The 16,889-nt window shown below is 41.7% G+C and overlaps 1 protein-coding gene across 1 annotated transcript in view; it reads left to right on the forward strand.

Annotated features, from left to right (window-relative positions):
* LOC308323899 (TBC1 domain family member 16-like) overlaps positions 1–16,889 on the forward strand; it is a gene marked incomplete at its 3' end in the record, with an annotated part of 192,426 nt that overhangs the window by 162,969 nt on the left and 12,568 nt on the right. The window contains 2 exon segments of the mRNA XM_080775763.1: positions 7,063–7,249; positions 10,471–10,650. Of these exon segments, the coding sequence (XP_080631889.1) occupies positions 7,063–7,249; positions 10,471–10,650 (367 nt within the window).

Here is a 16,889-nt window from a genome sequence, read left to right on the forward strand (position 1 = left end):
CTAAATGCCTAAATTGTAAATCTCACAGTTAGCAGATTATTTCTAGACTGTTGCATAGAGAGCATGACCGGGGGAGGAGTCAGAGAGGGGTGGAGGACATGCAGCAGTTTCTTAGGTTGTGATTGGTGGCTGATGATTCTATTGTTCCACTCTTTGGCCAATCAACACCAAGCAGTTAGTGGTTCCACCTCAGACTCTCTAGTATAAGCAGAGTTTGTAGTTGTCAGTTCTCCACAACTCCTCCAGGATATCAATCATTTCTGATCACATCTTTTTGTGGACTCCAGACTTGAAGAGAAGATGGACTCTCTCAACACCACCTCAAACGATTCTGATCAACAGGGAGGACTCAATGATCACCAAGACCTCTGTAAGTTACTTACTGTGTCTATATGGATATAAAGCATGCCATAAGGATGTTTTTTTTAATCTAGTAATTTGTTTATTTTAGTATTGACTATCTGTTTTCTATGTATTTTCTAAAATATAACACAATTGTAGAATTGAATTATAAATGGATGCTAAATTGATAATTGGGTACATTAACTTCATACTAGTTTTTGCTATTTTAAGTCCAGGAATGTCTCTAACAACATTTAATTTGTTTTTGTTTCCAATTCAGTGTTGTATCATCAGTCTGTTTTCCCCGTTCTACCAGAGGTGAATGAACAAAGAAGCTCGGCTAAACAAAAATGCCACTGCTGTGATCAGTGTGGTAAATGCTTCCCTACAATGCCCAGACTTAAAATACACCAGAGGATTCACACTGGAGAGAAACCCTATGGATGTGATCAGTGTGGAAAACGCTTCTCTCAAATTAACAGCCTTAAAACACACCAGAGAATTCACACAGGAGAGAAACCCTATGGATGTGATCAGTGTGGACTAGGCATGCCACGGTATGAGATTTTACAGTACGGTACGGTGCCGGTATTGATAATCTATACCTCGGTATTCCACGGTATTTATATAACCCCCCACCTATGTCTAGACTACTACCCCCACCTCCTTATAAGCCCTTCTTTGTTCCCCAACCTGCAGGCCTACATATCTTATTTTTTTATTTTTACCTTTTATGATAATTTGAATTAATTTTTGTTATTTGTCATGATTATGAATTGATTGAAAGTCCTTGATGTCTTGTTTCCATTCGGTCCTGGGCCAGGGACGAATGGAACAAGACAGCAAGGACTTTTTTCAGTGATCCCTTTGTATTTGTACCCTATACTGATTACATTTCTGCCAAAAAAGTATTCAATCAATGAATCAATAGATATTCCCCACTGTATTTCACTGTACTATGGCTCCCCCTAATGGCCGTTTTAATGGCGTACCCTGTACCTGTAGCAGCTGGTAGTGCGATCTGCGCATGCTCACAACTGTCACTGTGTGCCTCCGTGTGTGTTGACACTATAGTTCACTCTTATAGTACATATGGAAATATGGAATATACAATTGGATCTGGGTGTCTTTCAGCAACACTAACTCAAAGGTAGGAAGCAACTTTTCAATCTACTGCAGCTGTGTGGTGAAAATAAATGTTTTGCCTTAGTGTGCGAGTGGAGTTGCTTCGCATATGCGCAGCATGCGCTGCCCACCGACGCTGTATTAAAATACCGTATGCTCGGAAATCTCACGGTATCAACACCGTGGCTGTTCTGACCTGCGGTATTACCGAAATTCGGTAAACCGCGGCATGCCTAGTGTGGACATAATTTTTCTAAAATGTCCAGCCTTAAAAGCCACCAGAGAATTCACACAGGAGAGAAACCATATGGATGTGATCAGTGTGGGCAACACTTCTCTCGAATGGACAGCCTTAAAATACACCAAATAATTCACACTGGAGAGAAACCATATGGATGTGATGATTGTGGACAACACTTCTCTACAATGGGAAATCTTAAAACACACCAGATAATTCACACTGGCGAGAAACCATATGGATGTGATCAGTGTGGACATCATTTTTCTAAAATGTCCAGCCTTAAAAGCCACCAGAGAATTCACACAGGAGAGAAACCATATGGATGTGATCAGTGTGGGCAACACTTCTCTCGAATGGACAGCCTTAAAATACACCAAATAATTCACACTGGAGAGAAACCATATGGATGTGATGATTGTGGACAACACTTCTCTTTAATGGGAAATCTTAAAAAACACCAGATAATTCACACTGGCGAGAAACCATATGGATGTGATCAGTGTGAAAAACGCTTCCCTGCATTGGGAAATCTTAAAACACACCAGAGAATTCATACTGGAGAGAAGCCCTATGGATGTGTTCAGTGTGGACAACATTTTTCTGAAATGTCCAGCCTTAAAAGCCACCAGAGAATTCACACAGGAGAGAAACCATATGGATGTGTTCAGTGTGGGCAACATTTCTCTACAATGGGAAATCTTAAACGCCACCAGAGAACTCACACTGGAGAGAAACCCAAATGATTGTGATGTGTGTGGAAAAGCCTTTGGTATATATATTTTTTGTTTAGATTGATTGTGTTTAACTTGTTAATGGATTTTCTTATTGGACATTTTTCAAGACATTTTAAATTAGACACATTGTCTGTGACAGGGAAGAAATTAGCACACAATCACATTTTGTACATTCATGTGTTGTAAGTATGGATGAAATAAAACGTGTTACAAAATACATATTGTGTACGTTCTTATATATTATGGCTACAGCCATTGGTCAAATAATATGAAAGGGATATTTCACATTTTGGGGCCATTTTAACAGAAGTCCCTATACAAGCATTTTAACCATGATTAATTGAACATATCCTGACAAAGACCCGAATGGGTCGAAACGTAACGTTGTATCCTCTTCTCCATGAAATAAAAATGTGGAGCTCATGGCCAGTGTGCGAACTACATCTCCTTTCATCAGATTCATTGAAAACACCTGTATTCTGGTGACGGATTGTCATAATGTTTGAGGGTGAGAGAAGCCATATGGATGTGATCAGTGTGGACAACACTTTTCTAGAATTGCAAACCTTAAAAGATCTTAAACAGATAATTCACACTGTAGAGAAACCCAAATAATTGTGATATGTGTGGAAATGCTTTTAGTAATTATATTAATTTAGAGGTTCACAGGGTTGTACACACTGTATTTAAACTCTTCCCTTGTGGTCAGTGTAGGAGTAATTGTAATAATTCAAGCCACCGAAAATGTCATGGACTTATGAACATTATACTTATACAGCACCATCGAACCCTGGAAAAAACAATTAGCGGCCTGTTAAAGGTTAATGGTCCCTGGTTGTCTGGCATTGGACAGATCACATGCTAATGATCACATTATGGATGAACTGAGACTGTGCTGTAACTTGTAAGGCATATGTTTTGTTAAAATAGCTCCAGTAATCATTGTTATATTGTTCGTTCAAAAAAAGAGATCTTCCCACGTCTCCATACCCATTTAGCAGGTTTTGTTTAAAAAATGCTCACGTGTGCTTACAACACACAGTATATCATCATGCTACACTTGGTTATTTGGATTTGGATTTTTATAATATGAAATAAATGCTTAAACATCTAATGTTAGAGACAACAGAAGTGAACCTTTTTCAAGCCTGTTTTCTCAACTCGCTGTTTCTTTGCAAGACATTACTCTATAAGCCATATCTCCAAAACTGGTGGTTCAAACTGAACAATCAATATGTCAATTTGACGCTATGATTACCTGTTTTCATATGAAAAACAGATCCATCGTTCATAAGTTCATGACTTATTCGGTTTACTTGAATTAGTAAAATTATTCGGGTGCATTACTTAATTTAGACTAGTTATTGGTTAGACCAGTCATTAGTCCTATAACCTATCTCAAACCCTAACCCTAACCTCTCACGGGGCAGCACACCTTAACCTAACCTTAATGCGGTTGTTTTAACGGACCCCTCACCAACCTTAATACGGTTGTTTTAACGCACCCCTCACCAACCTTAATACGGTCGTTTTAACGCACCCCTCACCAACCTTAATCCGGTCGTTTTAACGCACCCCTCAAAAATGTGGAGCTCAAGGCCAGTGTGCGAACTACATCTCCTTTCATCAGATTCATTGAAAACACCTGTATTCTGGTGACGGATTGTCATAATGTGTGAGGGTGAGAGAAGCCATATGGATGTGATCAGTGTGGACAACACTTTTCTAGAATTGCAAACATTAAAAGATCTTAAACAGATAATTCACACTGTAGAGAAACCCAAATAATTGTGATATGTGTGGAAATGCTTTTAGTAATTATATTAATTTAGAGGTTCACAGGGTTGTACACACTGTATTTAAACTCTTCCCTTGTGGTCAGTGTAGGAGTAATTGTAATAATTCAAGCCACCGAAAATGTCATGGACTTATGAACATTATACTTATACAGCACCATCGAACCCTGGAAAAAACAATTAGCGGCCTGTTAAAGGTTAATGGTCCCTGGTTGTCTGGCATTGGACAGATCACATGCTAATGATCACATTATGGATGAACTGAGACTGTGCTGTAACTTGTAAGGGATATGTTTTGTTAAAAAAGCTCCAGTAATCATTGTTATATTGTTTGTTCAGTAACAGAGATCTTCCCACGTCTCCATACCCATTTAGCAGGTTTTGTTTAAAAAATGCTCACGTGTGCTTACAACATACAGTATATCATCATGCTACACTTGGTTATTTGGATTTGGATTTTTATAATATGAAATAAATGCTTAAACATCTAATGTTAGAGACAACAGAAGTGAACCTTTTTCAAGCCTGTTTTCTCAACTCGCTGTTTCTTTGCAAGACATTACTCTATAAGCCATATCTCCAAAACTGGTGGTTCAAACTGAACAATCAATATGTCAATTTGACGCTATGATTACCTGTTTTCATATGAAAAACAGATCCATCGTTCATAAGTTCATGACTTATTCGGTTTACTTGAATTAGTAAAATTATTCGGGTGCATTACTTAATTTAGACTAGTTATTGGTTAGACCAGTCATTAGTCCTATAACCTATCTCAAACCCTAACCCTAACCTCTCACGGGGCAGCACACCTTAACCTAACCTTAATGCGGTTGTTTTAACGGACCCCTCACCAACCTTAATACGGTTGTTTTAACGCACCCCTCACCAACCTTAATACGGTCGTTTTAACGCACCCCTCACCAACCTTAATCCGGTCGTTTTAACGCACCCCTCAAAAATGTGGAGCTCAAGGCCAGTGTGCGAACTACATCTCCTTTCATCAGATTCATTGAAAACACCTGTATTCTGGTGACGGATTGTCATAATGTGTGAGGGTGAGAGAAGCCATATGGATGTGATCAGTGTGGACAACACTTTTCTAGAATTGCAAACATTAAAAGATCTTAAACAGATAATTCACACTGTAGAGAAACCCAAATAATTGTGATATGTGTGGAAATGCTTTTAGTAATTATATTAATTTAGAGGTTCACAGGGTTGTACACACTGTATTTAAACTCTTCCCTTGTGGTCAGTGTAGGAGTAATTGTAATAATTCAAGCCACCGAAAATGTCATGGACTTATGAACATTATACTTATACAGCACCATCGAACCCTGGAAAAAACAATTAGCGGCCTGTTAAAGGTTAATGGTCCCTGGTTGTCTGGCATTGGACAGATCACATGCTAATGATCACATTATGGATGAACTGAGACTGTGCTGTAACTTGTAAGGGATATGTTTTGTTAAAAAAGCTCCAGTAATCATTGTTATATTGTTTGTTCAGTAACAGAGATCTTCCCACGTCTCCATACCCATTTAGCAGGTTTTGTTTAAAAAATGCTCACGTGTGCTTACAACATACAGTATATCATCATGCTACACTTGGTTATTTGGATTTGGATTTTTATAATGTGAAATAAATGCTTAAACATCTAATGTTAGAGACAACAGAAGTGAACCTTTTTCAAGCCTGTTTTCTCAACTCGCTGTTTCTTTGCAAGACATTACTCTATAAGCCATATCTCCAAAACTGGTGGTTCAAACTGAACAATCAATATGTCAATTTGACGCTATGATTACCTGTTTTCATATGAAAAACAGATCCATCGTTCATAAGTTCATGAGGTATTCGGTTTACTTGAATTAGTAAAATTATTCGGGTGCATTACTTAATTTAGACTAGTTATTGGTTAGACCAGTCATTAGTCCTATAACCTATCTCAAACCCTAACCCTAACCTCTCACGGGGCAGCACACCTAAACCTAACCTTAATGCGGTTGTTTTAACGGACCCCTCACCAACCTTAATACGGTTGTTTTAACGCACCCCTCACCAACCTTAATACGGTCGTTTTAACGCACCCCTCACCAACCTTAATCCGGTCGTTTTAACGCACCCCTCACCAACCTTAATACGGTCGTTTTAACGCACCCCTCACCTTAGTCCGGTCGTTTTAACGCACCCCTCACCAACCTTAGTCCGGTCGTTTCAACGCACCCCTCACCAACCTTAGTCCGGTCGTTTTAACGCACCCCTCACCAACCTTAATACGGTCGTTTTAACGCACCCCTCACCAACCTTAATATGGTCGTTTTAACGCACCCCTCACCAACCTTAATCCGGTCGTTTTAACGCACCCCTCACCTTAGTCCGGTCGTTTTAACGCACCCCTCACCAACCTTAGTCCGGTCGTTTCAACGCACCCCTCACCAACCTTAATCCGGTCGTTTCAACGCACCCCTCACCAACCTTTTATCCAAAATGAGTTAATATCACAGGCAGACTCTTCACATACTAGAGAATGTCTGAAATAAATGTCAGAGCTGAAATCGACATGTAATGCTTAAACATCTAATGTTAGAGACCACAGAAGTGAACCCTTTTCAAGCCTGTTGCTGTTTCTTTGCAAGACATTACCCTATATCTCCAAAAACTGGTGGGTCAAACTGAACAATCAATATGTCAATTTGAAGCTATGATTCCCTGCTTTCATATGACATGAATGAAAATGGCAGCCCCTCAGTCAAATTTTGTCACAAATGCTACAGCATGGTCTATTTTCTTAACCAAAAGGATGCCTCCCCTCCCCCTCCAGGCGCATCCTGTTGAACTACGCGGTGCTCAACCCAGACATGGGCTACTGCCAGGGCATGTCCGACCTCGTGGCTCCGCTGCTCACGGAGGTCCAGGACGAGAGCGACACCTTCTGGTGCTTCGTGGGACTGATGGAGAACACCATCTTCATCAGCTCCCCGAGGGACGAGGACATGGAGAGGCAGTTGGTGAGGAGAGCGTGTGTGTGTGTGTGTGTGTGTTTGTGTGTGTGTGTGTGTGTGTGTGTATGTGTGTGCGTGCGTGTCACTTGTTTTTGGCAGCAAGTTTCTAATATGTTAGTTTTAGTCATAGTCTCTCGAAACGTTTTCATTTAGTTGTAGTCACATTTTAGTCACCTGGAATGTTTCAGTGTTTAGTCTAGTTTTAGTCGACTAAATATCATAAGATTTTAGTCTACAGGTGATTTAGTCGAACAAAATGTATTTGGGCGAGCCTTGATGCCGTCGTAAAGACGTTTTTGAGTGGTGCAACCACTCCAAGGAACAGCAATGTCCGTGTCCCCCTAACTATGTGACGTTAACCTATGTGACTATACATAAGTTAACGTATGACTATTAGTACCAGTAGGGGCGCTGTTCTGTTGTGCGAGAGAGAGAGAGAGAGAGAGAGAGAGAGAGAGAGAAGGATGGGGGAGAGAGAGGGGAGTTGCACCACTCAGTTCACACGGGTGTGATTTTTTTACAAGCTCACAACTTTGTGAGCTTGTAGATCTGCTATTTTCATTATTCATTATTTTTATGACTTATATTGGATCTCTTGTCCATTAGTTCCTTCCTAACATTTTAGTGTAGTTTTTATTTGTTGACGAAATTGTCAGTATAGGCCTATATTTAGTCATAATTTTAGTCTCCATAGCTTAGTTTTCATTTAGTTTCCATTTAGTTTTCGTCAGTGAAAAAAGGTAGTCGACGAATTATATTCGTCATAGTTTTAGTCGACAAAAACAACACTGGTGTGTGTGTGTGTGTGTGTGTGTGTGTGTGTGTGTGTGTGTGTCTGTGTGTCTGTGTGTCTGTGTGTCTGTGTGTATGTGCGTGCTTCTAAATTTGAGGGAAACTTTTTTTTTCTTTTGAAAAATACTAATAATACTGTATATGGGAATGATTAAATGATGCATAACATAATTATGCACTAATGCAAATGGATTAAATCGATAACTTATCACAGATTGAATTAGTTCATCATCAGTGCAGACAAATGGCTCTGTGATGTGTGACATGTGACACACTAGTGTTCATTCATCGCCATGCCAGCTGTGTGTTTTTAGTTCAGCACATAATTATATGATTTTAGTCACCTAAATCTTCAGTTTTAGTTAGTAAATTGTATTTAGGCAGGCCTTAGGTGGCGTCATAATAATTCCTGATTTATACTTTGATGCGTGCCGCCGAGAATAGGCGATAAATATAGCCTACATGGTCACACTCGCAATGCACCCGCGGCACACCGTGATCTTGTAGATCGGCTATTTTCAGAGTGTGACCACCCGTGCGCAAACCAAGCATAATGTGACATTTTCACATAGTTTATTTGTTGATGCAATTGAGCGCCGCAGTCCCCGCCCCCTTTCAGAAAAACGAGTGGCCCAGGAAGTGGAAGCCCCATGCATTCTCCCATCGGCACTTTTAATATAATTTATTTAAAGACGGTTACTCCGCGGACAGAGCCAATTCGGATCGTGACGAATCATGACAATGAACACAATATTTTGGGACGATCAAATCATTAGAAAGAAGAAAAGAAAGTCAGGAGACAACACTATTTGTTTTATTTTTCGTCTTATAAATTATTTGATCGGCCCAAAATATTGTGTTCAGTATCCGAAAAAACAAGCAACAGGTATTGAAAAATAGCAGATCTACAAGCTCATAGCGCGGCACCGAGTGTCACGCTACGAGCTTGTAGATCTGCTATTTTTTTTATATCCTGAAAATGTGCCTCAAATCATTGAATATATGTTCTTGCAGAGTGAACGTTTTTTTAAAACTCAAATCTTTGCTTCTATGCATTCCCTGGAACTACATATTTTCAGATGGGGGGGGGGGGGGGGGGGTCGGCGGCCTATTTCATATATTTTTAGGGGTCCTTGACATGAAATATTGAGAACCACTGATATAGAAAACATGAGGTTTTTCAGAAAATTGTCATGCATGATTTAGAAGGGTGTCTGTAGACTTAATATGAATGTCAAACTGGGCGGTCCTTGAAATTAAACGGGTTGAGAATTACTGCTAGAGCCGTCAAAACCTTCTCTTATGGGGGCCTGCGTGCTCATTAGTGTCAATGTGGGAGTCCTTTTGGTTTTAAAGATGTATTGATAGTTATCAGTGAAGACAGACAGGAAAGAGGGAGAGAGAGAGAGAGAGAAGGGTAGAGAGACGCAGCAAAGGTCATCATGAACGGGACTCGAACACGCAACGCGCTGTCAGACCAGAGCCTATAATATGGCATGATGCGCCTGGACCTTAGAGTATACTGTATATGAATATAGAGACTGCTCCGGATTTCGCCTCCCATCCACTTGCATTAAGTTGCTCCAAAGCCAGCTCAGTGGCCTTGTGGTTAGAGTGTCCGCCCTGAGACTGGGAGGTCGGGGTTCGATCCCTGGCCGGGTCATACCAAAGACTCTAAATAATGGGACCCAGTGCCTCCCTGCTTGACACTCAGCATCAAGGGTTGCATTGGGGGTGGGAAGTGAGGACGCTGGCGTCGACTGTTCGCCGCTTCACCTCCCAATGTATGAATGAATGAACCATTGTAAAGCGCTTTGAGCACTTGGAAAAGCGCTATAAAAATGCAATTCATTATTATTAAAGCGCATGAGGCGATTTTACTCCTCCTTCTGGGTAGGAACAGAGTGCATTCTGGGATGGATTGTGGCCAAATCGTGAACGCGCTTGCAGGCTGTTGACTAGCATTTGCACGCGCTCGCGTATGAAACAGCGCTCACGTGTCATTGTGAACGCTGCGCAATGATAGTCAACGGACCAGCATTGGCCCCCAGATAAAGTTAACATAACTAAATGCATTTGAAAATTCATTAAAAAGGTTACTTTTCAGGATTCCAATTCAGGTTTTCAATTCAAATATAGCAAAAAATAGCCGATCTACAAGCTCAAAACGTGCCGCACCGCGACACGTTTTGAGCTTGGAGATCGGCTATTTTTGCTACGACAGTAACATGCACTGTGTCCCCTCTGGAGTGAGTGTGGAAATATATTGGCCATCGTCAAAGTTGCCCACCCCTGCTCTAAGGCCTTGCCCTTAAGGCCTGCAGCGGGCGCTCCGATTTGGGGGTTTTCCTTGACAAGAAAAAAGTTTGTGAGGGAACCAACCAGTGCTCTCTCTATGTCTCTCTCTCTCTCTCTCTCTCTCTCTCTCTCTCCAGATGTACCTGCGAGAGCTGCTGCGGCTGATGCTGCCCTGCTTCCACCAGCACCTCACGCTGCTGGGGGAGGACGGCCTGCAGCTGCTGTTCTGCCACCGCTGGATCCTGCTCTGCTTCAAGAGGGAGTTCCCCGACACGGAGGCGCTGCGCATGTGGGAGGCCTGCTGGGCTCACTACCAGGTAATACGGTAACACTGCTGGGCTCACTATACCAGGTAGTACGGTAATATACTGCCGGGCTCACTATACCAGGTAATACGGTAATATATACTGCTGGGCTCACTACCAGGTAATACGGTAACACTGCTGGGCTCACTATACCAGGTAATACGGTAATATACTGCTGGGCTCACTACCAGGTAATACGGTAACACTGCTGGGCTCACTATACCAGGTAATACGGTAACACTGCTGGGCTCACTATACCAGGTAATACGGTAATATACTGCTGGGCTCACTATACCAGGTAATACGGTAATATATACTGCTGGGCTCACTACCAGGTAATACGGTAACACTGCTGGGCTCACTATACCAGGTAATACGGTAATATACTGCTGGGCTCACTACCAGGTAATACGGTAACACTGCTGGGCTCACTATACCAGGTAGTACGGTAATATACTGCTGGGCTCACTATACCAGGTAATACGGTAACACTGCTGGGCTCACTACCAGGTAATACGGTAACACTGCTGGGCTCACTAACAGATAATCCTGGGCATGTAACGATATATCGTATATATCGATATTTATCCAGACGATATGAATCGATTTATTGAAATAAAACAAATTCGAAAAAAATGAATTATGGTGTGTGATGTGAGCTTTAGTCATATTCCATCATATTCAAGTGCTTTTGGAGAGAAATGAGAGTCACTTTCAGTAGCAGAGCACTGTAGAGGGGAGCTGTGTGTGTGTGTGTGTGTGTGTGTGTGTCTCTGACTGTGCCCAGGTGATGGTCGTTGATGCTTATCAAGGAAGGCAATTATGTTAAATTGTAAAAACTGAATAAAAACTAAGCCATGATGACTAAAACTATGACTAAATATACTGAAAATTTGGTCAACAAATAAAAACTAAACTAACATTTTAGGAAGGGACTAGTGGACAAGAGATCCAGTATGAGTAATTTTACACTTGCGGTTGCATGCTGAAAATAGCCAATCTACAAGAAATGGCCTTTCTGTGTGGAGTTTGCTTGTTCTCCCCGTGTCCCCTACGTTAGGTACCCTCACAAAAAACATGCAGTAATCCTGGTCTCTAAACTGCCTCCCTCTGGCCCGGCCGGGCGCCTGACGGAGGGGAAAGGAACTGGTCGGAAAAACGTGTTCCCTCCACGTGCTACGTCCGGCCGGGGAAACCCTCCCCTGTCAGGTGAAAAGAAGCAGCTTGGACTCCTCATGCATAGAAGGAGGCAGTCCGCTGCCTCCCCAGGTTGGCAGAGGAAGTGTAGCGCCCTGGATTACATTAGATTATTGACGCTGGGTGAAAAAATGGGTTGCAAAATAATTATATATATATTTTTTTAAAACAGGCGCTAGCGACACAACCCTGTCCATGACCAGACTCCCAGCCACTGTGACGTGGCGTTCCTGAACTGGGTTTGTCGAGTTAATATTCCGCTAATGTTTGACTTTATGACGTCCATATCTAACCGGTATACAAATATTATACGTCTTTGTCTGGAGAGCCACATCCAGGACGCATAGTAGGCTACTGTTCACTGAAGATAAAACAATAAAAATTATGATATAATAAAAGCAATAAAGGCCGTTTGTTCTTGAGAAAGGTTGTTCCCTTTCACACCTTTTAAAAGTAATCAATTTGTTTTAAAGTTAAGTAAATAAAAATAAATAAACTCCTTTGTTTATTACAATTTGAACATTTAGCAGACGCTCTTAATCCACAGTGATTTACAGTAAGCAAGAACAAAACGAAGACGACAAAACGGCAACAATTCCTCATTTTGATCTAATACATGTTTAAAATCCGTTGCAGACACTTGGAGGCTTGGGGGTATTTATTTATTTTGTATCGTCGCTATTATTAAGGTTATTGTAGCAGTCAGTTTATATCGGGGGTCGGTAGGACAGGTCAGAATGGAAAACTGTCGGGATGTATAGAAGACATTTTTAGAATCTGATCTCGGGTCAGAATGGGTTAAGCTGTAAGTCATTCCACGACGTGGTTGGGGCACTAAAAAACAAAAGTCTGTTTTCCCCACCTCTGTGTGTACATTTGGAGCCTTTAGCGTGAGCCAGTGACCGGAGCGCTGGAGCGTGTCCTATACTGTCCTACGATTACAATCCATGCAGAGCTTTAATATACAACGGTAAAGTCCCGTCAAAATGTCTTCTATGAAAGTTTGAGGAAAACCCCATGTTAATTTCTATATCAGTGGTTCTCAACTTTTTTCATCTGAAAATATGATGCACCAGGGACACCCCCCAGAGGCAAATATTTCAGTTAAAAAAAAATTTGCTTGCACCACGTTTTCATGATTAAAAAGAAAATAGCAGATCTGCAAGCTCGTAGCTCGCGGCACTCGGTGCCACGCTATATGAGCTTGTAGATCTGCTATTTTTCAATAGCTAAATTAACATTAACATTAACATAATGTTTAAAACACCTAAAGGGGTTCCCGCCCCAAATTAGGTTAAAAATAAATGGATACTAATGTTTATTTCGGCCAAGGAAGGCCAGCCCACTCTGTCATATTAGGACGCAGTGATGAGTTCTATAAGATTCACCAGGTATAAATCGCAGAGCGCAGAGTGATAAACTGCAATTTAGAAGTACTTCGTTACAAGTAAAAATACGGAATTGAAAATGTACATGAGTAAAAGTACAAAGGTATCAGCATCAAAAAAGTACTAAAAGTATTCATATTGCAGAATGTCCCATTTCACAAATTCAAAATGTGTAGAAAATCTATTTTCAAATGGCCGAAAGACCTTTTACTCGTACAAAGCCAACTCTTGTCGTGACAACTCATGACAACAAACACACATTTTCCGGGGCCGAACAAATAATTAGAAAGAAGAATAAAACGGCAGGTTAAAACACTTTCTTTTGTTGTTTTTCTTCTTTGTAATTATTTGTTTGGTCCAAAATATTGTGTTTGTTGTCATGATTTGTCACAACTCGGTCTTTAAATAAATACTTGTCTATGGGGAAATAATGCATTGGGAATTATTTCCTGGGGATTGCAACACTCAGTTCACACGGGTGTGATTTTTTTAGTTTTAGTTTAAATTGCTGTACGTCAAAGGGCAGCTGTACCGACTGAAATGTGTGTCGGCCCATGTCCAAGTGCAGGCGGCGACAGGGTGAGGGTAACACTGACTACCGTTAAAGTGCAACATCTACATTAGTGTGCAGCTAACTGTGAACGCTTCCATTTGTACATTCCTGGGAGTTACATTAATACTATGGAATGTACTGTGTTAGTGGCGTTTATGTGTAAGGCTATACACTCAATGTATACTTGTCTTGTTTCTAATTTGCTGGTGAATTATGCATGGTGAGTCAATGCATTATCAGCTGTGAGCTCACGTTTTCCACAGCAATGTGTCACTCTTGACTAATAATGACATTTTCTCATGGAGATTTCTCACCCAGGGCCCAATGTACAACAATTCACAAGCAATGAGTCGTAGAAAGCTGAAATATGTTGTGGTGCGGGTGTACTTCCAATTGGATTTTGGCTCTGTGTCGGGTCAAATTTGGGATCGTTTGGACGGTTTCTGCCATGTTTTTATGAAAACGGGGCTCCTCCCACAATCATCATGTAATCCAGTTTGAACGCCCCCCAGGTTGGCGAGAACCTGGGGTTGAGCAGCGGACTGACCTCATGCTTCCTTCAATGCATGAGGAGTCCAAGCTGCTTCTTTTCACCTGACAGGGGAGAGTTTCCCCGGCCGGACGTAGCACGTGGAAGGAACACGTTATATTTTCAGAAGTAGTAGTGACTAAAGAGTTGCATCACGATGCAAGGAAACATTTTTGTTATTTTACAAACCTAGGGTTCAAGAGTTATGGTGCCAACATGTAAAATGGGACGTCATAGCGCCACCATGAGGCATTTTTTGAAAACTGTGGGGTATCTTCCTTGGTCTACTGAGAGTGTGCGCTCAAATAGTGTGTGCACAGACTACACACACACACACACACACACACACACACACACACACACACACATACACAAACAGAGACTGGGGCAGATACATGCTCTGTGCCTCGTCGCCTGTCGGCCCGGCGAAGATAGAAATGTGAAAAGGGTAGCAAATTCTCAACTTCACAAGTCAAGTCCTCCTAATGTCTGGGCTTATACGAGGCCAAGTCCTCCTTGACTTGGATATTTGGAGATGTCGCTACGGTATCTGTTTCATGTCTTCTGGAATCTATGCTGTACAAACCGCTATATGAGAACGAAGCCAGAAACACCAGGCCATGAATCTGTGAGACGACGAGCAACAGCGTGAAGTTTGTTCTCAAAGAAAACGGCATGAGCAGAGAGCTAGTGTGAGGCAGAGAGCTAGTGTGAGCCAGAGAGAGAGAGACACACACACACACACACACACACACACACACACACACACACACACACACACACACATCGAGAGAGAGGTATACACGGAGAGAGACAGAGAGAGATATGCAGCCAGACACAGAGTGAGAGTTTGGACTGGGAGAAGCAGCATAACTCTTCTGTCAGCCAGTGTCTTTCTTTTTTTCTTTTCTTCTTTACGTGGTGCAACCACTTCATTAAGTAGCTTTGAGTGTGCCTGGCTGGCTGGGGGCTAGCTGGGTCTGAGCACGAAAATAGCATTTGGTTGGTTTTCAAAAACCAAGTGTCACTGTTGTGCAGCCTAACACACACGTACATTATTAACTGTATGATTTCAGGTGTATCAGTACAGTACAGTAGAGGGACCCCCTGGCGACCCCCCCCCCCCCCAACACACACACACACACACACGGTAACTCTGTCATTTCTCAACCGCTTCGGATGCGGGCCGGCTCGCCGGAACCGGGCCGGCACCCTGGGCGCGTTCCTGTGCCCCCCCCCCCCCCCCACACACACACACGGAGTTGCACCACTTTCTTTGGCAACCCTTACTTAGTTTTTGTTATCCCACTTTGTCGTATGACAGTGTTGCACAAAAGTATAGTATAAGTCTGTGCAAGGATTTAATTAATGTCCTAACGAATAAAACGTATAAGCTACTAACCAGAGCTTGTTCAATCGGAAACAAAGGTTCTTTCTTTTTTTGTAAAAAATAGGTTTTGATCATGCAAAGGTTTCCATCTAATCCGACGGAGACGGTATAGACGCAGCTGCACGACATGAGACTAATAGAGCGACAGAGAGAGAGAGAGGGTTGTGTGTGTGTGTGTGTGTGTGTGTGTGTGTGTGTGTATACGGGTGTGCGTGTGGGAGCGCAATTTAACAAAGGTGCAGACGTTCAGAAATCAGCAGAGCGTATTCGACGTTTGCGAATTGAAGTAGTATTCAATGCCGAATTGAAGTAGCCTCGCGTTGCGATACTAATAGGCTATAGAATTGAAGTGGACTCGTTCGGTCCCAGACTTTTTTTTCTCCCTGGAAATAATAAAAATGTCTGTGTTTCCGAGGCTATAGCCAAGCAGCAGTGGAGGAGAATGACGTGAGGAGATGAGAGACACGTAGAGATGTGTATGTGTGTGGAGTTGAACACATCCACATTCCACACACACACACACACACACACTGCCAGTTGCATGGTGGAAGGATAAGTGGCAAATAATACCATGATGTGGAAATACTCTGCAAAAGTCCTTTGCTCAAAAATGTTTAAAGGACCACTTCACCACTTTTCAACCTACCTTCATATAATTGGTCCTCACTAATGTCTTCATGATAAAAATGTGTCTCATAGGAAGGCTTTGGGCAGCTCAGAAACAAGTCCACCAGTGACAACATCGATGGGGAATCCAAGCTAAGAGAAACCGCAGGGTTTCTAGTCTGCAATGCGATAATGGAAGCCATCGTTCTCCCGACTCCCGAAAAATCTGCTTAACGATGATGTCACTAGTGGATGGGTTTCTGAACTTACCACAGCCCTCCTATGAGACACAGACTAAGTAGAACAAAAATTGTGGTATTTTATCATGAACATTTGTGAGGACCAATTATATGAAGATATGTTGAAAAGTGGTCCTTTTAACTTGAGTGAAATTACTAAAGTATTGGCATCAAAATATACTTCAAGTTCCAACGGTAAAAGTACTGATAATTATTGCAGAAGGTTCCATTTCACTTTCTAACTTTGTCAGAATCCTTCGAAAATAGCACAACAATTTATTGTCGTTTGGATCATTTTCAAATACCCAAAGCATATACTGTATGGCCTTATGCATGTTTTCGTAATAAT

The sequence above is a fragment of the Protomyctophum bolini genome, assembly GCF_963924005.1.
Source record: "Protomyctophum bolini genome assembly, chromosome: 11".
NCBI lineage: Eukaryota > Metazoa > Chordata > Actinopteri > Myctophiformes > Myctophidae > Protomyctophum > Protomyctophum bolini.